We start from the raw sequence: 22,333 nt of genomic DNA, 5'->3' as shown, positions 1-22,333 counted from the left end.
GAACCACCTGTAGATCAGTTGTGTTCATCAATTAACATACCTGGGCTCCAGCTAGATAATCTGGAAAACATGCTCGGTTAGGACATACCTCAGTGCATACCAACCCAGCTTAATGTATGATTACCATCACCTGTAGCGAAACATCTTTCTTGTCAATGAACTAGTTCAACACAGGTGATGGCAATCATAAATTAGGAGGGAAGTTCAGGAACAGAGCATTTTGTCCCTTCTGGAATGGGTCACAATGAGAGGTATGTGTTATGATTCCATGAGTAGCGGGTTTGGGCAACAATTGGTTAACAGAAAAGAGCCAAAGTCCCCTCCATCTCATGACTAAAGCAATACATGAGACTAAACCAAACAGTATTTTAGGAGAAATATATAATGCTTTTATCTAATACAGTAATTCCACAGATGTGTCCCCATCTCCGCTTGGGCACACTTGCAGTTTGCAGAGGTGTCTCATGAGAATGGAAAGTATGCACTGTTGGTTCTCTTGAGTTAACAAGACACCAGAAGTCATGGACAGGTAAACTCCCTATCAGTTTGTACACAAACTTAATTTAGTTAAAAACATAATGGAAGACCCCAGGGTTTTAGTTTGCTTGAAACCACGTTTTCTTTTGTTTCATTAGCTGTATGGGTTGGCAGGAAGCTGCATGTCACAGTCTTCTCTAGACAGCAAATCTTAAGTATGTTTATTTTTCATTAGCCAACAGCAGCATTGTGTTCTGTGCACTGTGTAAATGACTTCCAAGTCTAAGGGGTCTAATTACGATACCCCTTGGTATGAATGACTGGGGATCGCTGCAAATTGTAGTGATACATACTGTACTGCATGCGCGCTGTAATTTACCATGCCGGGTCTCTTGCTGGAGCCCTGGGAATCACCCTGCAACTAAGCTGGGGTATTCTCCACCTCATCGGCTGCCTGAGGCTGCCAGCAAGCAATTCAGGTAATATGCACATGCGTGGCCATGAATAGATCAGACTCTGCAAGGCCCATTGCAGCTGTGGACTGGGTACCAACTAAAAAAGAGGGACTGCGAAAGAAGTCAGCGATTTCTCTGCGTTATCCCAGGGAGCGGTGATGGCCCCTTTCGCTGGCAAAAACATCACTGCTTCATAAATAGACCCCAAGACTTAAGTTCAAATATAATGTACACAAAAAAGCTACCCTGTTCTGCATAAACATCTGGATATCTATAAAATAAAATATTCTACTGCACATTGTATACCTTTTAATTTTATGACCTAGACTATATTTTAGTGTATAGGCCTAGCCAAGAACTGGACCGGAGCAGCCATTTTGTATGACACACTCAATATTAGGAGAAGTTCTAGTATGACTCCTCACTGTAAATTATGCCAAATGGTTTTAGCTAACTGAAGAACTTATCTCCTCTATAAAGCTGTCGGTTTTGATGATGTTCTAACGCATGTGATATATGTGTATTATCAAACTCAGCTTAGTTACTTATTGCTTTTCTTTTCATGTAGAGGATACATAAAAGGCTCCCACACATTGCTTGCACTGTTATCGCTGCTCTGTAGCAAAAGGTTTGGCTTTTCCAAATGGGAAACTGACAGACATTTTAACTACAGTTTGATGATTGAAGGTTCTGTGCAGTCATTAGTCATGGAGATTTCAGACTTTTACGTACTCAGATCTGGCAACTAAAGCAATCACCTTTATTTCACTTCCAGCCGCAATGACAGGATTACAATCTATAATAAGATTTCTACACAAAGAAGACTAGCATTTATAGTTGCTAAGCCAACGAGCACTGCTCATTTGATATGCATAGCCAAGTGCAGGAAATAAGAATTGGGAGGATTCCCATGGGAGAGATTTCAAACATTCCTTTTTATTGGAATATTTTGGCAGGGAGAGTCTGCTTTCCTATGTAATTCTCACATTTTATTACAAAGCATTTTCATTTGTCAGATTTTCATCTCACGGATGGATCTTAAATAAAACAGCTGCCGGTATTCCGCAGATTTCTCATAGGGAGGTATATTATTATTTATAATGATAATAATAATAATAATAATAATAATAATAATAATAATAAATCATAATATTATTATGTATTTGTTTTAAAATAATAATAATAATATTATTATTATTATGTATTTGTTTTAACACAAATACATAATAATAATAATAATAATAATAATAATAATAATAATATTATTATTATTATTATTATTATTATTATTATAATGCCCCTTTCCCAAAAGAAAAGAAACAAGTAAAATTATAGGAGCAGGATTTATTTTTGTATTTTGTAATGGGGAAAGTGGGAAATAATTACCAGTTCTCCCTAATTTTCAAGAGCAATCCCCGGATTTTTAGATGTTATTTTATATACAATTGTGAATATGGAGTATTTACATTCTTTAGATATGATATTATAATAACCAAGGTCAAGGAGCATGTCCTGATAGGAATTGTAGAGTGAATACAAAGGTCTGTTTACACAACTGGCGTGCTTAGATGTGTGTGCCCCAAGCAGCAAAGTGTCCTTGGAATGTTTAATTACTGACAACTATGCAAATGTGCTGGAATCCATAGTAATCATCTACCGCAACAAAGCAAACATCTTTAATTGTCATGAGTTACTGTACATGGCTATACTAAAATGTGAGAGTCTGTGCACTAATATAGAGATTAACTATTGCACACATTCTGGTAATGGAAACCGGTATTCTTTCCATAGACACATGGGGGTATATTTACAAAAGTGTAGGATTTTAGAAGTGGATATGTTGTCTATAGCAACCAATAAGATTCTAGCTATTATCTTCTAAAAGGTGCTAGATAAATCATAAGTAGAATCTGATTGGTTTCCATTGGCAACATCTCCACTTCTAAAAACCCGCACTTTAGTAAATATAGCCATCAGTTTCCAATGACACTCTGCATGATTATGCACCTCTGCAGAATCTCCTCAATGTCAGAAAAACCTTTAATGTAAAAGATGGAGGCTTTCATGTTAGGGCTTTGATCTTTCTGCAAAATGACTGTCCACTGAAGGGGTTCATTTTATGCTAACTGTGCTGCAGTCAGGTGATTGTGCACAAAATCTTCTCTGTCATTGGCTATTGACAGTCACATGAGCAGGTTCAGTAATATGGATGGATTCACTTGATATTTGTTGCGGCATGTAGCATAGAAAGGTCACTGACTGCTCTAATCACATATTAAAAATGTAAAATCTATTGTATCGTTTGCAAATAAATAGACATTTTTATGGTAGCAAACACTTTAGTGATTATGGAGGGAGATGTACTAAGTGTTGGAGATTAATAAAGAAGAGAGAGATAAACTACCAACCAATCAGCTCCTGTCATTTTTCAAACATAGCCTGTAACATGACAGGAGCTGATTGGCTGGTACATTATCACTCTCCAAGGATTAGTACATCTCCCTCAATATGTATATTAGTGTATACTGTATGAAATAATGCAGATGTATACAGCAAAACAGTACATACCAAAGACTTTGGAACACTACAATTCCTATTACAAATAACATATGAATAAGATGATAAATAGCCGGGATTCTAGGTACTGTTGGAACAATTCATTTATTTTTCAAGAAATTAGAGAAAGGGGCCTGAATCTGTATTTTTATAGGTCACTATACTTACACTTTGTATACATATTACAATATTAATAATAGAAATGCTAAGTTCATTGAACATGCCTACATGTGCTCAAATACCGTTCAATATATATTCAGCATTTAACATTTATTTATGTGATATTTAGATGTTGACGGCATCTGCTGTTATGTATTCACAGAGAATGACACTGCCTCATAGGCGTCAGGATTGGCAGGAAACTTGATCTGTGGGTCAAGGAAGGGCAAATATATACCTTTAAGCTTGATTATATATGTGATTATATATGTACAGTATAGGAGTAGATTTGAATCTGAAATACTTATTTAAGGGGATTCATAAAAACTAAAGAGGACAAAGGGGAGCTGCTGCCCATAGCAACCAATCAGATCCCAGCTATCATATTTTACCCTGTACTAGATAAAGGACTGCTAGAATCTGATTGGTTGCTATAGGCATTAGCTCCACTTGTCTCCTTTAGAAGACTATTTGAGACGATTTTCCTCTTGGACTCCATTTAAGAATGAAAAATAACCCCTTCAGCACTCTGTAAAAGGGTTATGATACCCATGCAGTATTAAGCAAACAGCTAGATGGCATTAGTGGCACGGTCCCCTTTCTGTACAGTGGGAACACAGTAAAAGCCTTTCTGGCTTTAGTGAAGCATTACAGGCAATTGCTATGTCTCCCCAGGTTTCAGTGTGGGTGTGGTATGTTAGGTAGATTAGACTTAGGTCGACAATGTCTAGGTCGACCACCATTGGTCGACAGTAAGTAGATCAACATGGTTTCTAGGTCGACAGGGACTCTTGGTTGACATGTACTAGGTCGACATGAGAAAAGGTCGACATGAGGTTTTTTTTTAGGTTTTTTTGTGTCATTTTCTCCGTACAGTGACCAGGAACCCCAATTAGTGAACTGTGTCCCCTCGCACTTCGGGCAAGGTGCCTTGCTGCGCTCGGCACAGTTTACCATTCCCAATTGTAGTTCACGTGAATCGTAAAGTATGAAAAAGTTAAAAAATGTAAAAAATTATGAAAAACTCATGTCGACCTATTGTCATGTTGACCTAAAGTCCCTGTCGACCTACTTACTGTCGACCAATATTGGTCGACCTACTTACAGTCGACCTAAAACCCGTATCCCTTCAGTGCAGTATGCATGTGCAGACCGGTAAGTTATGTTAAATACCGGTGACAAATTCCTTACTATCACTGTGTACCAAACTAAATATGCCACCGGAATGTAGTACCGCTGTTACATAGAGCCCGTAGTGAGCAGAGCAAGGGTGAGATGTTGCTACTGTGTACTGCTCTTGTTGAAGCCCAGAGGACTTCCATACACATCAATCTGACATTTATCATTCACATACATATGTGTCCTCACAAGAATGGTGCGCACATTCCCGTGATTCAGCAGATTTAGCATAATCATGCACTGTGCAGGACACTTATATCAGACGTGCTCTGTGCAGACCTCCCAACAATTGAAGACGGTCACCCAGGACCCTTGCATGCCACAAAGGGGGCGTTGTCTCAGCTGAATGGAGGCATGGACTCGGGAGTAAAGGCATGGCCTCGCGGCACATCCCCCGTTTTTGTCATTTTGGCGGCATGCCCAGCGCTTCCCAAGCAGCTGGCCTGCCCTGAGGCCCTGCGCTGTTTAGATGGAATACACATGGCATCTATTCGGGTATCACCTGCTGCTTTGCTGCGCAGAGCAGCGGTGATCAAATGCTACCCAACCCTCCCTCTATCCAAATAGTGGGACTGTCCCACTGATATGGGACAGTTGGGAAGTATTCTTGTGTACCTTCCTCATCCTTGCCACTTTTTCCTGTATTGTACTTTCTACTCAATTTTGCTTCTTAGTTCACAAATAGTGTGCTAAGTACTTGGGGGCATTTTCAATTGCAAATGTATCCAGCCACAAGGTTTTTCCTATTCAATTGCTGGGGAGAAAATCAGCTGCTGTCATTTTTATAGGAACTACTGCGGCTTATTTCTCGCAGCCATCCAGCGGATGCTATGTCAGGGAAGAAAATCATTTTAAGTTAAAAATGTAGGGAATTTCTTCAGAACCCATTGGACAGCCCCACTAATGAATAATTAGGCAATTGGAAATTTCCAATTAGCTTAATTAGTCCAATAATTACATGTGATTATTGGGTGCAAATAAAAACAACACATTTTTTCATTACTTTATGCACCCCAAATCTAATTAAAAAAAAGAAAAATTGATTCATCATTTTTTTTAAATTATGAAATGGCCTTAAATTTTATCTGGTCTATAAAACTACTGTACACTAAAAAGGTCTACAGTCAATAGGTCGCATTAGGTCTACAGGGTCAATAGCTCGACATGACAATGGCTGATGGTTGACACAAATGTTCTCCAACTTTTTCATACTTTACCATCCACATGGACTACGATTGGCAACATTAACCTTGCCCAAAGCATGGTGAGCGAAGCGAGCTATGCAGAGAGACGTGGTACACTAATGAGGCTTGTTTGTGACAGAAAAGTGGCAAAAAAAAACCCCCCAAAAAATTAAATAAAATTGGGTCTACCTTTTTTGTGACCCTGTCGACCTTTTGACCATGTCGACTTTAGCCACCTATTCCATGTCGACCTTTTGACCCTGTCAACCTAATGCATGTCAACTGTCAAAGTCAGAAAAATATCTCTATGCACACTACCATATTTGCACCTCACACAGGTCCGTGCTGCGCGTGCGTACGCTCTCCCGTACGTGCGCATACTCACAGTCGCGGGCACCCGCAGGCGCATGGTATGCGTATTTACGGTAGAGTTTATGCGATCATAGCGTGCGACTCAATCATTACATATTTTCACAAATAATGTATTTTATAGATCATGGTCCCTTTGATAGATTCTGAAAGTTTGGTTAATATAGAATGTTTATGAACAGAGGAATCCCTCTTTGTTTGATACGAAGGGTCAGATAGGAGTAATACAGTGGTGTTTAGTATCCATCGGAAGAATATTTAATTAGAAATATTCCGGTGTTGGTTTGAAGCAGATCAATCGCTCGTGCGAATAGTTATGGACATAAGAAGTTTATGAACATTTACTTTATTTGCACTTTATTACCCATGCGGCGGGAAACCCAGTTTCCCTCCCACCTGAGCAGTTGGAAATAGTCACAGCCCACCTGTATGAATCAACCTATGACCTTTTGTTATAATGCGAAGCCGAATTCCTGTGTCCAATGAACAATGAGATTGTAGGGACCATTGAATTGTATTGTGTGTGGGGCATAAATAGCGGGCCGACCATATCCAACTGCACTCTCTTCAACGGTTCTCATTGCTGATAATCGGGAGCTGGATATCGAGGCGCATGCGATCGTTCCCCTTGTGCGTAAGTTCTCTCCGTAATCACATTGTCTTACTGTGAGCCATTTCTCTCTCTCCCTCTCTTCTCGTTCTCTCGTATTTTTCCTTGATTAGACTTGAATTGTATTGTATTGTATTTCCTGTGTAGTTATCTGGTTAGTTGGTTTATGTTATATTGTAGTGTATGCTTTGTACTGTGATTCCTTTTGCAAGTATAATAGTCATAATACACATAATAGGTTTCGGACCCTAAGCCCAGGTATCTGCGTATTCTTTATAGTGTTAAGTACTCCCTGAGCATCGGTGACACTCAAGCAGCTTTGTAGTTAATCAGGTTCCACAAGGTTGCACTTACACTTTGTCTCTACATTAAGGTTTGCTGTGTATTTCATTGAAGTCAACAGCCAATAGTCTGCCTGCCTGCGATCACTTGGCCGTGAGTGAACGTGACGCCTGAGCGTCTCGATCACGGCTAAGCGATCGATACGCACCTTGCGTACCCTTACGGTACTTCTTACGTAGATAGCGTACATTGTTCTTAGACCTCATAAAGGGTTATATACACGATAAATATTTAGCTTTATCAATTGGCGGCTCGTCCTGTCCTTCACATATCTGCACTAGGTAGATCAGCAGACATTATCCCTCAGCAAAGGGCGGGAGGTTGTCTCGTAGTGCTGACGGGATAAGCGTCTGCTTCGCTTAGATAAAAGAGTGCTGAAGGAATCCGGGAACCGGAGGTAAGAACAAAACGCTAGTGTCTTTTAAAACTGTTTATTTTTCTGTCTTGCGTACACACGCACGCACACATATATATCTGCATTTCCGTTTCATTTTCGTATATCATTCTCCTGTCTGCCAGTTTTATAGTTGATAAAAAAAGTGCCAAAAGAGATTTGCTGTTATTTCATAGTTTAAGAGTAAAGGTAATATAGTTAAAAGATAGACAAACACACAGTTTTGCCTGGGAGATAAGGCGAAGTCAGTGTGTTGTGTGGTAGATGACCAGGGATCATCTACATTGATAAAAATATAAATTGTGTTACGGTGGATCTTTGCTTTGCGTACACGTGTCCCTAACAAAAGACTTGTGTACGCAATCCAAAGGCGGACGCACGCAGCGTACATTACGCAACGGAGCGTCCGGTTACGCCCACGTAGCTCAAGTCACGATAAGTTGATTTTTAACGCAACGCGATAAGTAACGCAAAGCGGTAAATAGCGCCACAGGCGATAAATAACGCAAGTCTATTTTTGGAAATCCAAAATTTAAATTAACAGATCCTGCTCCTAATTGGTAACACAGCTGGGCTAAAGAAAAATTTCTGCGCAGAAATAGAAATAGAAGCAAAAGTGTACATGTGATGAGTGAGTGTTTTTGTATTACATAAGTTTATATAACTTAAAGGTTGAACCACAAGAAAAGTCGAGTACTTGTGAGGTACACGCGTGTAAGTGACGTGCACGGTGGCTAGGGAGGCATCCTTGGTTAAACATAATATTTGAGCATTAGAGTATAGCGGACCAGTATAGAACAAGACCAGGAGGTCAGACCAGGAGGTCGTACAGAACAAGACCAGGAGGTCATAGTAGACCAGCAGGTCCAGGTACAGTAAACAGGGAAGTCCGCTATACAGTTCAGAGGCACAACACCAAAAGAAGGGTTGGTGCAAGACCCATATAGGCCGTACAAGCTCTGGCTGAAGGAATTCGCAGTCGTAAGTTTCGATTCCATTGGTCTTTCCGTACACAAGCTTAGTTGTTTGTGTACTGAACGACTGGACCGCACGTAATTGTGTACAGTAGTTAGTAATCTGACCTAGTACCATTAGAGTAAAGGGGTCACAAACGCTATTTGTACATTCTGACGTGATTTGTGTAATTTTTTATTTTTCAAGAAGGGAAGTTCGCTGGTCACTCAGGAACTATCTGACAAACCTCACCTTTACTGGAAAGAGTAAGTGTTCTGCGGATAACCCTCGCATGTTCCAGTAAACAACGGTTTTTATAGGTGCCCTGGGTCGAGTGCGCCAGCACCATATCGGTGTGATCAGGTCGCATTGGTCGGCGTGGGCGAGTGAGTGGGGTACTCGGTAAACCGCCACCGTCAGCCTATTGTGAACAATCTGGTTTTCTGTAAGGGTTCGCTGAAGACCTTGATATAGAGATCAGAGGTAGAGCAAGCAACGCCTGCAGAGTTATGGGGGCCAGTTGTTCAGGTAGGGGGCGATCAACCTCGGTTCGGGTTGATTCAGTGGTCCGACCAATTGGGTCGGCCAGGTATATCATGTGTGAGAAATATGGAAGTCACACAGAGGTTTTATGTGATGAATGGGAGAGAATGACGGTACAAGACCGGGAGAAATTCCCAAGAATAGGTAGCTTCAGCCCAGAGGTGTTACAAAATTTAAGGAGGAGGATATGTCTCATAAAATCAACAAAGAGACGAGTTCAGCATTATGATTATTTACAGTTGTGGCAACAGGAAGGTGAGATACAGATAGGTTTGGCTCAGGCGGCGGGATCTGGCTCTAACAGAAAACTGATAGCCACGGCCCCGCCGCCACCATATATATCAGGAGAGAAGTTGATTACGGAGAAAGACGCACTAAAGTGTAACACAAAATCACTTAGTAACTGTGTAAATGTTAATGATAATGTTAACCCATTAACCCATGCAAGTATTAACCCGTGCAAGTTGTACCCTGTTTTGAACTTTCCTCAGGAGTGTGATCAAGAGGACGAAGCGACAACGATTTCAGCGCTCTCTCTAGCAGCCACCATAGCAGAGACCACAGTAGGCACAGCAACACCCACGAGATTAGTAAAGGCCCCTAGCGGAGGGATAGGTGAGGTCGTATCAACTGGTAAGTACGGCACCATGCATTATGCTGAGACTATTTCACCACAAGCTGTAGAATCTACACAGAATGAGGTTGTTAGAATTACTCCTGTTAGGGTAATAGCAGTTCCCAATGGGAAAACAGATGTATCAGGAGCCACTCCCATAAGGAACATTGCCATGTACAGCCCATTTTCCCGAATGGAATTAAGGACCATAGTGTCTGAATTCCCTGACCCTAGAAAAGATTTAGCTGCCAGCCAAAAATACATCACAGACTTAGGAAACACTTTAGAGCCCAATAATAAAGATTGGCAGATATTGCTAAAAGCTTGTTTACCCTCCAATGTCGACTCAGCTCAATTTTTAGCTGATTGTGGACTAGATCTGGATGTACCTCTTACAGATGTGTACAACAAAGATAACGTAAGAAGGATAAACTTACAGTTAAAGGAGCATTTCCCAGCAGTTGTTAAATGGAACAAAATATTTTCCATTAAACAAAAAGAGTCAGAAACAGCTGCAGAATATTTTCACCGGGCACTATTAGAAATGGCAAAGTACACTGGTATAGAGGACATTAGGACAAATCCAAACCATCGAGAAGTAGCAGTATCTGTACTAATGGATGGTTTGAAGGAAACATTAAAGGCAAGGGTACAGACCACGCAACCATGTTGGCGAGGTCTGTCAGTGTCCACTTTGAGAGAGGCTGCTATTGATCACGACCGAAACATCACCAGACACAGGGAGTCGCAGAGTGATAAGCTAATGTCAGTAAGTATACAGGCTCTGACCACAAAGCAGCCTGCGTATGTACCATCCAACCCTGTGGGTAAGTCAACTATGATAACATGTTATTCTTGTCAAAGACAGGGACACTATGCACGAGACTGTAGAGCGAAAAATTCGCAAAGATCATACCAACCCCCTAGACAACGACACGACACACGACATTGGGAGCAAGGTCCGCAGAAACGGAGTTATGAGCCACATACAGGGGAAACAAAAAGATATCCCCCAAACAGAGACTGGCATGCCTCTGGTAGTTCCCAACTATCTCCCTCACAAATAGTTGCTGCCAGCGGGATTCAGGGAGGTCACCATACCCAATAGGGGTGTGGCCATACCTGTAATCTGCAGCCAGTGAAATTGATTGCCAACCTTGAAAGTGAACCCGAGGTCGCAATTAATGTAGCTGGTAAAACTTTAAACTTTCTTGTAGACACAGGGGCGGCCAAGTCAGTGATAAATTCGACAGTGGGCATGAGAACCACTGGTAGGACAATTCCAGCCATGGGAGTAACAGGAGTAGTCCAGCACTACCCTGTTAGCAAACCAGCCGAGATTACAATAGGGCCTTTGCATACCAAGCATTCCTTTTTGCTGGCTGCATCGGCACCAACCAATCTCCTGGGAAGAGACTTACTGTGTAAAATGGGGTGCGTCATTTATTGTACTCCCGAAGGTGTATTCTTGGACATACCTGAGAAACACGCTCAGGAAGTGCGAGACATGTTAGACTCCCCATCAAAATTAATGTCACATACCATTATGACAAATAGGAATCCATCCCAAGTAGAAGAGATGACATCTCAGATACCAGAGTCACTTTGGACAAAAGACGGACAGGACACTGGATTAATGGCAAACGTAGCTCCAGTAGTTGTACAAGTAAAAGATGGTAGGATAGCTCCAAAAATCCCACAGTATCCTCTGAAGCCAGAGGTGGAGTTAGGAGTTTACCCAGTAATAGAGCGCTTGCTACAACAGGGCATTCTGGTAAGAACGTCCAGCACTGCCAATAGTCCCATCTTCCCTGTTAAGAAGAGTGGGGGGAGGGGTTACAGGCTAGTGCAGGATCTAAGGGGGATTAACAAAATAGTTGAGAGTCAGTTCCCCGTAGTGCCAAATCCAGCTGTCATCCTAATGCAAATCCCTCCCACTGCCAAATTTTTCACTGTTATTGACCTCTGCTCCGCTTTCTTTTCGGTACCTCTGCACCCTGACAGCCAATATTTGTTTGCATTCACATACAGAGGAGTCCAATACACGTGGACTCGATTGCCCCAAGGTTTCATAGATAGTCCAAGTATATTTTCTCAGGCTTTGCATGATTGTTTACAGTCTTTCCAACCAGACAGTGGATCAGTATTGATACAGTATGTGGACGATTTATTACTGTGTTCAGATTCACTGGAAGCATCTCTGAAGGATACGAAACAGCTCCTGTTTCATCTTTCAGACACCGGACACAAGGTGTCCAAAGACAAGTTGCAATTATGCCAAACTAAGGTAAAATATTTGGGACACTGTCTAACACAAGGACTGAGACACCTGACCGCTGATAGAATCCAAGCAATTAGAGACATGACCCTGCCACAAACCCAGCAACAGATCAGAACGTTTTTAGGAATGTGTGGGTATTGCCGTAATTGGATCCCAGGGTTTTCCATTTTAGCGTTACCTTTGCAGGAAATGGTCTCCTCGAACAAACCTGATAGGATTTCGCATACAGACGAGTCCGAAACAGCATTTGAGAGACTCAAACAGTGCCTAACGCAGGCACCAGCACTAGGTATGCCAGACTATGGGAAACCCTTTGAACTATACGGGACAGAAAGTGCTGGTTGCGCGGCAGGCGTACTAACCCAAAAACACGGTGATGCCAGCAGGCCAGTTGCATACTACAGCGCTCAGCTAGATACGGTAGCGTGATCCCTCCCCACATGCTTGCGAAGCGTTGCTGCGATAGCATTGCTAGTGACAAAAAGCGAAGATGTCGTGCTAGGCCACAACCTCACAATCCATACGCCACATGCGGTATCAGCCTTATTGAATTCTGCCCAAACCAGACACGTCTCATCAGCGAGGTTTACAAGATGGGAATTAGCACTAATGGCCCCCGTAAACATCACCATAAGGAGATGCAGTGCATTAAATCCTGCAACATATCTCCCAGGTGTGCCTGGTCAGGCACAAAGGGTGGAAGGTGAGAGTGCTGGGGAAGGAGGATTTAATACAAAGGAAGACACACATGATTGTATGGAATATTTGACCCAAAATTTTACCGCAAGGCCTGACATCAGTGACAACCCACTGGAAGATGCAGAACTCACGTTCTACACGGACGGTAGTTGTCACAGACAGTCAGACTCGGGAGACTTGTGTACTGGATACGCAGTCGTAGATGACCAAGACACCATAGAAGCGGAACCGCTAGGCCCACCTCACTCAGCCCAGGTTGCTGAACTGGTCGCCCTAACCAGAGCATGTGAATTGGCTAAGGGTAAGTCAGCCAATATCTACACCGATTCTAGATACGCATTCGGGGTAGTCCATGATTTCGGAGCCCTATGGCGCCTCAGAAATTTCATGACGGCAGCTGGTACACCGGTAGCGCATGCAGCTCACATAAAAAGGCTTCTAACAGCGATACAGGAACCCGACAGAGTGGCTGTTATCAAATGTAAAGCACACACATATAGCCAAGACCCGGTATCACTTGGTAACAGCCGAGCAGACGAAGCTGCTAAGTTAGCAGCTGCTACCCCCATACAGACAGACACCACACAACTGATGGTATTCAATACCATCAACACACAGAAGTTGTGTAAAATGCAAAATTTGTGTTCCACACAGGAAAAGGCAGTCTGGAAGGCAAAGGGATGTGGCCAAGAGTCCTCAGGACTCTGGACGGATGGACATGGTAAACCAGTGGCCCCCAGAGCATATCTTCCATGTCTGGCTGAAGCAGCTCACGGGCTGACTCATCTAGGCAAGGAGGGAATGTGCAAATTGGTAAGAGCCTATTGGTGCGCCCCAGGATTCTCCTCTCATGCGAGTAAAAGAGCAATGTCATGCCTTACCTGTCTGAGAAAGAATATTGGAAAGGCAATACCTACAGAACCATCCCATATCCCACCTGCCGGCGGCCCTTTCCAGATAATACAAATTGACTTCATTCAATTACCCCCTTGTCGGAATTTGAAATATGTACTTGTTTGTATAGATGTTTTCTCGAATTGGGTCGAAGCATTTCCTGCAGCTACAAATACCGCTATGTTTACAGCTAAGAAAATTGTGCAGGAATTTGTATGTAGATATGGTATCCCTAGAATAATCGAAAGTGATAGGGGTACCCATTTTACAGGTGATGTCTTTCAAGGAATGTGTAAGTTGATGGGAATTGATAGCAAGCTGCACACTCCGTACCGTCCACAGGCGAGTGCGAAGGTCGAAAGAGTGAACAGCACTATTAAAAATAAATTGAGTAAAGTGATGGCAGAGACAGGATTGGCATGGCCAGAAGCTTTACCCATTGTATTGTACAGTATCAGAACCACTCCCAGGTCCCCTCTTAATCTGTCCCCCTTTGAAATCTTATTTGGTCGACAACCGCATGTCATGATTAACCCTCAGGATGATTTGAAATGTAACAATGAAGTAACTGTAAAGTACTTGATTAACATGAGTAAACAGTTAAGGAATCAAAATGATAATCTAAAGTTGGTGATTCCTGATCTACCTGATAGTAGTTGTCATGACATTGAACCTGGGGATTATGTAATGATACGAAATTTTCTACGCTCAGGTTGCCTTATTGACAGATGGGAAGGACCATACCAGGTCTTATTGACTAGCACTACAGCATTGAAGGTTGCTGAGAGAGAGACTTGGGTCCATTCATCCCACTGCAAGAAGGTTGCTGATCCAGAGAAGTCCCGTGATAAGGAACAGACGGTAGAGGTTGTATCACTGGAGTGTCTGTTCCAGGAGGACTGAGGCGGCACCTGAGCCTTGAAGACCGAAAGCAGTTGTCGACTCCCCACTCCCTTTTATTGTTTTTCTCCACTTCCCATCCCCTCTCCCTTGAAAATTCTTTTTCCCCTTTCTCATTTTTCTCCGTTTCCTCCTATAAGATGGACTTGCCCCAAGAGACTGTGATCCGGATTTTCCTGTTGACCATGATGTTGACCAGAGCAGTCTGTTCCGGCGAGAGTACCATGGAGGTCGATAGAGGTTCTGGAATGAGTTCTGATGATAAAGATGGAGGCGTAGTTTTCCAAGATCAACCTAACCAACAAGCAAAGGCGAGTATCAGAAAACGATCCGATAGCATTGACCATAGAAGAAATTGTGACGGATTGTTAGCTGAAGAAAATTGTATCTGTAGGCTCTGTAACAATGTCATTGAAGATGGGTGCATTAAGAAATGCCAATCCAGTTTTAATATCCATATGGACCGACATCCATTGAGTGATTATCACTCCTTAGTGGGTAATGTATTAAACAAAACAGATTGTTGGGTATGCTCTCAAGTACCTCAGGGTCATAGCAAATCAGGGCTAGTACCATTTCCTTTAACGATAGGGGAGGTACTTAAGTTAAATGGTGGGAGACCGGTGGACCGGAGGTTTAATATCTCCAGCCCTCCTAGTTTGAAGCTCCACCAATACCACGTGGATAGGTCCCTATTATGTTTTAACATCTCCAATCCCAGAAAGCCGGGAAATTGGGAAGTATCATGGAGTAACCACACCATGACCTTTTCACATAGAGCAGATAGAATGCCTACAGATACAGAGCTTGTACGCCACATAGCCAGTAGAGGAAAATCTTTCCGGTATAGATACACCTTAGGAAATAGGATTACTAGAGTTGGAGAAGTATCACCAGGATACTGTGCACATATCGTACAACCTGATACGTGCATTAAGCAGATGGAAGAATTAGGGCTAGGAGATTTCACCTGGAAGGTGTGTAATATGGTAATGTCTTTCTCCGTCCCATATGTTCTCCCCGATGATGCATATTTCATATGCGGGAGAAAGGCGTACAAGTGGCTTGCCCCAAACTCTGAAGGATTGTGTTATATTGGAAGAGTATTGCCTGAAGTAATGACTGTAACTCATGATAAAATGAAAGACATACACCGTGGTGCCCAAGCTCCTTATACTCACACTCATTACGAGCACCTCGTTAAAAGACAACTGTCAGAAAGGTTAGAGCATCCGGCCTCTGATCTGATCCATGAATCCACCGGGATTCAGGTTCTGGTGGCGTTAGATTTCACTCGCACCGCTCGAGGAGTGATGAATTATAGATACATTTCCGCACTTGCCAATTTGTTAGATAATATCACTGAAATGTATGATGACACGTTTAGATACACTGGAAGAGAACTTCAAGCTTATAAAACAGAACTGGTACAGCATAGAATGGTTCTTAATTACCTCACAGCAGTGACAGGCGGATATTGTGTTACATTGGCAACACAGTACGGCGTGAAGTGTTGCACGTATATCACGAATAGCACCGAGGATCCGGTAGAGGTCATAGACCAAAAGATGGACGATATTCTCCAATTAAAGTGGGAATTTCGCCGAAAACACAATCTCACTCTTGCTGCTGTAGGTAATGAGCTGACTGGTTGGGTGTCATGGTTGAACCCGCGAAATTGGTTCTCCGGTTTGGGAGACTGGGCTCAAGGAGTCATAATGGATGTTGGGAAGTTTCTACTATGTATCTTAGGTGTCGTTATATCGATTGGATTGATATTTAGATGCGGGCAGGCTTTAATGAGGTGCAAACAAAGTACCAGAGTGATGAGTTTGAGGAGTGAGGAAACTGTAATTAACCTGGATTTGATTTACGACCCAACGATAGAAACAATGATGTGATGAAAATGCGATTTCTACGGTCCGTTTCTTTCACCTGTTTTTCTGGTTTTTCTCCAAAATAACAAGACCCCCTTGGGCGAGGAAGTTGATGAGACGCTATACAGACAACGGATAGACCAAAGAAGAAGTTTTGACCACTTGAGATATGGACACTTGATGAACTTTGCCATGGATCCCCAGTTTCCCTATAATTCTTAAAATTACGCTAGCCCAACATTTTTTGTAAATCTAATGGCATTGACAAAGCTTATTGCTCACGCTTAATGAGCAAAACAGCGCAAAGAAGACGACTTTCAACTGATACCGAACAAAACTTCAACCGACAGATGTACATTAACCTGACATAGAATACCACCGCATTTTACCGTAATTATGTCTTTTCTTCATTTCTACAACCCTCAGGTAATGACACACATAGTATAGGGAATACAGGCACAGATATCAGCAATCACATATTCCCCCATTCATGTATCATCAACTAAAATGTGCTCCCCATTTTGTTCAAAATCCGAAAAGAGCTCGGTAAAGTTTGACAGCCCATCCACAGACCTGTACCACGGGATAAGAAGGAATTCAAATGTATACTTCGCAATACCTCGAAGCTTGATTTACAACACGTACGGCACGATGATACTTGACCCCCCAAACATGGACTCATACACACATGCTTCTGCTATCTCACTAGGTCATACCCTCTTCCCACCTACTCCTCTCTCCTCCCTTACCCAACCATGGAAATGAATTAACCCCTGACATATATTTTTCTCCTTTTGAAATGTTTTAGAAGGTGGCAGTTATTATTGACTGCCAAAGGGTGGACTGTCAAAGTCAGAAAAATATCTCTATGCACACTACCATATTTGCACCTCACACAGGTCCGTGCTGCGCGTGCGTACGCTCTCCCGTACGTGCGCATACTCACAGTCGCGGGCACCCGCAGGCGCATGGTATGCGTATTTACGGTAGAGTTTATGCGATCATAGCGTGCGACTCAATCATTACATATTTTCACAAATAATGTATTTTATAGATCATGGTCCCTTTGATAGATTCTGAAAGTTTGGTTAATATAGAATGTTTATGAACAGAGGAATCCCTCTTTGTTTGATACGAAGGGTCAGATAGGAGTAATACAGTGGTGTTTAGTATCCATCGGAAGAATATTTAATTAGAAATATTCCGGTGTTGGTTTGAAGCAGATCAATCGCTCGTGCGAATAGTTATGGACATAAGAAGTTTATGAACATTTACTTTATTTGCACTTTATTACCCATGCGGCGGGAAACCCAGTTTCCCTCCCACCTGAGCAGTTGGAAATAGTCACAGCCCACCTGTATGAATCAACCTATGACCTTTTGTTATAATGCGAAGCCGAATTCCTGTGTCCAATGAACAATGAGATTGTAGGGACCATTGAATTGTATTGTGTGTGGGGCATAAATAGCGGGCCGACCATATCCAACTGCACTCTCTTCAACGGTTCTCATTGCTGATAATCGGGAGCTGGATATCGAGGCGCATGCGATCGTTCCCCTTGTGCGTAAGTTCTCTCCGTAATCATATTGTCTTACTGTGAGCCATTTCTCTCTCTCCCTCTCTTCTCGTTCTCTCGTATTTTTCCTTGATTAGACTTGAATTGTATTGTATTGTATTTCCTGTGTAGTTATCTGGTTAGTTGGTTTATGTTATATTGTAGTGTATGCTTTGTACTGTGATTCCTTTTGCAAGTATAATAGTCATAATACACATAATAGGTTTCGGACCCTAAGCCCAGGTATCTGCGTATTCTTTATAGTGTTAAGTACTCCCTGAGCATCGGTGACACTCAAGCAGCTTTGTAGTTAATCAGGTTCCACAAGGTTGCACTTACACTTTGTCTCTACATTAAGGTTTGCTGTGTATTTCATTGAAGTCAACAGCCAATAGTCTGCCTGCCTGCGATCACTTGGCCGTGAGTGAACGTGACGCCTGAGCGTCTCGATCACGGCTAAGCGATCGATACGCACCTTGCGTACCCTTACGGTACTTCTTACGTAGATAGCGTACATTGTTCTTAGACCTCATAAAGGGTTATATACACGATAAATATTTAGCTTTATCACAACCATTAGTGGTCGACCTAATGACTGTAGACCTTTTTAGTGTAGATCTAATAAGCCACACCCACCTTTGTTTGTATTTAAATGAACAAATGTTGCTTTTGATAATTTTTACTTTTCAAAACAAATGCACATATCAGCCATTTGCCGCATTTTAAAATATTTTTATTTGGGACATTAATAAACGTCAGTACTGTCACCCAATATATATTTTTTTTTGGGGGGGAGGGGGTCAGGCTTTTTTCACTTGGATAGTGCAGGTATCAGGAGCAAGCATATCCGCCTTAATGAAAATATGGTTCCAACTAGGTGATTCATCACGCCCTACGGGCGCTCTTCACACCGTCGTAAGGGTCTACGCCCCTGTAATCTCTACTGAAAAGTGAAGATGTAAAATAGTAGTTGAATAGTTTTTTTGGGATGGTTGGATGGTGGTGGGTTTTGTGGGGGTTGGGGTGTGTGCATGGGGTGGGGGCAGTTGGTGAATTTAGAGTTATTTTTTTGGAGGGGGAGAAGCTGGATGGGTGGTGTATTTGTGGTGGGTGGTTGGCAGGTATAGGGTTATGGTGGGTGTGGGATGGCCTTAGGGTGTGTGGGGTGTGTAGGAGAGGTGTTTGGGTGGGTGTGAGTGTTTGTGTAAGATGTTGTGTTGGGTGTGTGTGTGTTTTGTGTATGTTATTGTGGTGTGAGGGTGATAGGGGCAGGTGTTACAGTTGGTGGGTGGTGGTGGTGTAAAGATGGGGAAGGTGTTTTGTCTGTGGTTGGGGGGGTGTAGGGTGCGTGCGTGTTGTTAGGAGTGTTCAGGCTGAGTGTGTGAGTGTGTGTGTGTAAGGTAGTAGGCCATGGTATATGTGGGTCTATGAGGCAGCACTTGTCCCTCCCCCCTTGAGATGAGTGGGCTGTGAGTGGAGTTTCGGGCACATTTATGCACATAGGGGGATGGGTGATAGGGGTGGGTGGGCATCTATTATTGTGTGGGTGCTTAGTTGTTGGCTGGGTGGGGGTGCGGGTGTATGGTGCTGGGAGGGGAGCGACTTTATTTATGTGGAGCTGGGGGCAGGAGTGGCGAGAGACTTGTCGCCGGTACACAGACAGGTGCAGGTGATGGTGCGGCTTAAGTGCAGTGTGTTCCTCCGTTGTGCTGACAGCGTCTCCCGGTACAGTGTGCCCCGGGGGCAGGTAGATGAGAGAGATGGTGCTGGGGTTGTGGGGAGGTCGGGAGCGGTCTGTGCGTCCGTGGTGCGGACGGCGTGTTCCCGTTACAGTGTGTCCATGTCGCGGATGCAAGGCGACAGATGGTGCTGGGGTTGTGCGGAGGGTGGGTTAGCGGCGGTGTGGCCTGCGGCTGTCTGGCCGGGCGTGGTGCGGACGGTGGGTGCGGTAGGTGGTGGTGGGTTTGTGCGGATGACGGGAGGGGTGGTGTGGGGTGAGGCTGTCTGGGCGTCCGTGGTGCAGACGGCGGGGCCCAGCCAGCGTGTCCCTGCCGCGGATGGATGTGGGAGGTGTTGCTGGGGTTGTGCGGAGGGTGGGTTCAGTGCTGTGGGGTTAGGGTGGCCAGTGTGTGCTGGTCCGTTATGTGGACGTCGGGTCTGGGGTTGGCAGGGCCGTCAGTGGCTGCATATGGGAGCTGGTGGAGGGGTTTTGTGGAGGGTGGGTTTGGGGGTGTGTGGTGCAGGTGTTATTGGGTTGTAGGTGGCTGTGTGTGTGGGGCAACCAAGGGAGGGGTCCATGCTTACCGGGCAGTGTGGTGCGTCCGTCCACTGGTGGCTACTGTCTGGGGTTGGTGGCCGGATTCTGTGGCTGCTGCTCCCGTTGCAGCTACTGCTAAGTGGTGTGCTGGCACTGGGACAGGGCAGGAGCTGCTAACTCCACCCAGGTCTGTGACTCCACCCAGCGTTAGAGGTCCAGGCACAGAGTCACAGGGCTAATATATAGGAGATGTCTGTTGTAATTTTTACCACTCAATTTGCGCATCTAATTGGATATGCCATTTTGGATTAGTGTTTTGTGCAGCTAAGTAGCAGACTCCATATAGTATGGCGCTATTTGACGCGGTTTAAGGATAGGCGTATGTGGACACATCTGTATTGTAACTATACTATTTAATTAAAAGTACAAAACAAATTTGATAACATTTTAGAAAATCATTCAAATCTATGGCTATCTATAGATATAGCTAAATAAAAAATAGTGATAAAGGTCATACCTGTGTCTCAGGGATTATAGGGCTGTCCTCAGGAGATGATCTGAAGAACGTGGACAGTGGAGAAGACACTATAACAGGGTTCGGTCTGACAAACCCACTCAGGTCACAACTTGGTATTTCATTCTCCTCCTTCTTCATAACCAGGGTGTCCATGACATAAAACACATTCCATGGGATCCAGACAGTGTGATATTGTGTCAGGAATGGAGCTCTTTCAAACATGAGTGTAAGAGAGGCACCACCGTTGGCAACCAGGTCAAACCTGTCCAAATAGACAAATAGCAATAAGAGGAGCGGTGATAAAAGAAAATGGCAAAATCTAAGCTAGCAACCCCTTGTTATATGTATTACAGTGCACAGGAAAAGAAGCAGAAATAAGACCATAACAGATGCAGTATCTTGTAATAAAAGAAAACACTATGCAGCAGATCTGCTGGGCTTTTAGAATATTGATTTATTTTCTGTATATGATAACCTTTATTATATCAACATGAAAATCACTTCAAACATGCAGTTTGCAGGCCACAATGGTCCAGCTTCATTCCATCACATCTGGCAGAGGGTTCCCGGAACCACAAGCATCTGAGAACATTTTCTAATTTAGTGCTTATCTGCTTAGATCATCTTAGCTTTAGTCTAGAGACTCGGGAAAGCAAGGCAGCGGCTGTTATACCCAGGAACTAGCCAGGTTGCAGATTCTATTTGTAAAGCTGGAAAAAAAACACTCTGCTCAACAAGAGCCAGGAGGATAGGACTTGTAATCATTTACTTGGAACTTGCCTGTCCACATATGGCACATTGCTCACTAACAATGCTAAAGTGACTACATATAGTAAAATGTTACAAATAATAAAGTACAGGTACAAAATCAATGCTGTTGCAGCAGAAAATAATGCTTAATATAAACCAATGACCAATTCTAGATATTTCTATAACCATTAATAACGCAAGCATCTGGTTACATTACGGAACACATATGATATCTGGGCAGACGGGATGCCGGCTGTCACTATACCAACAGTGGCTTCCCGTCTGTCGGAATCCTGGCAGCGAGTCCTCTTGCGGGCTCGCCACACTTCGGGCACGGTGGCTCACTTTGCTTGCCACCGTTTATGGTCCCACTCAGTTGGTGGCATGGACCCATCAACCTAGTGGGAAGAACCCGTGTTTTTCGGGATTCCGACCAGCAGCATTTCACGGGCTGTCGGGATTCCGACATTGGTCTCTTGAACGCCGGGATATTAACTGCATCCCTACATAACATATTCATACTAGTTCTGTAAGTTCAAGCGGAGACACCTGTATACTGTAATATTATATATCAGAAGGCGGTATGTCACATTCCAACTTAATTAATGATCTATGATCCCTACTTACAACATTAGTTTTCGCGCAGCCCTTGTACTCATTGGTGGTCATTCCGAGTTGTTCGCTCGCTGCCGATTTTCGCAGTGCAGCGATCAGGTGAAAAAACTTAAAAAATGCGCATGGTACGCAGCGCGCATGCGCTAAGTA

The 22,333-nt window shown here is 43.3% G+C and overlaps 1 protein-coding gene across 15 annotated transcripts in view; it reads right to left on the bottom strand.

Moving 5' to 3' along the window:
- The window catches only part of TENM3 (teneurin transmembrane protein 3), a 1,613,133-nt gene that overhangs the window by 133,895 nt on the left and 1,456,905 nt on the right, over nt 1-22,333 (bottom strand). For all 15 annotated transcript variants that reach the window (XM_063920671.1, XM_063920672.1, XM_063920674.1 and 12 more), the window contains one exon: nt 20,819-21,080. In XM_063920671.1, the coding sequence (XP_063776741.1) occupies nt 20,819-21,080 (262 nt within the window). The remainder of the gene's footprint in view (nt 1-20,818; nt 21,081-22,333) is intronic.

The sequence above is a fragment of the Pseudophryne corroboree genome, chromosome 1 (assembly GCF_028390025.1).
Source record: "Pseudophryne corroboree isolate aPseCor3 chromosome 1, aPseCor3.hap2, whole genome shotgun sequence".
NCBI lineage: Eukaryota > Metazoa > Chordata > Amphibia > Anura > Myobatrachidae > Pseudophryne > Pseudophryne corroboree.
The sequence above is the reverse complement of the archived record's forward strand: the minus strand, read 5'-3'. Positions and strand labels throughout refer to the sequence as shown.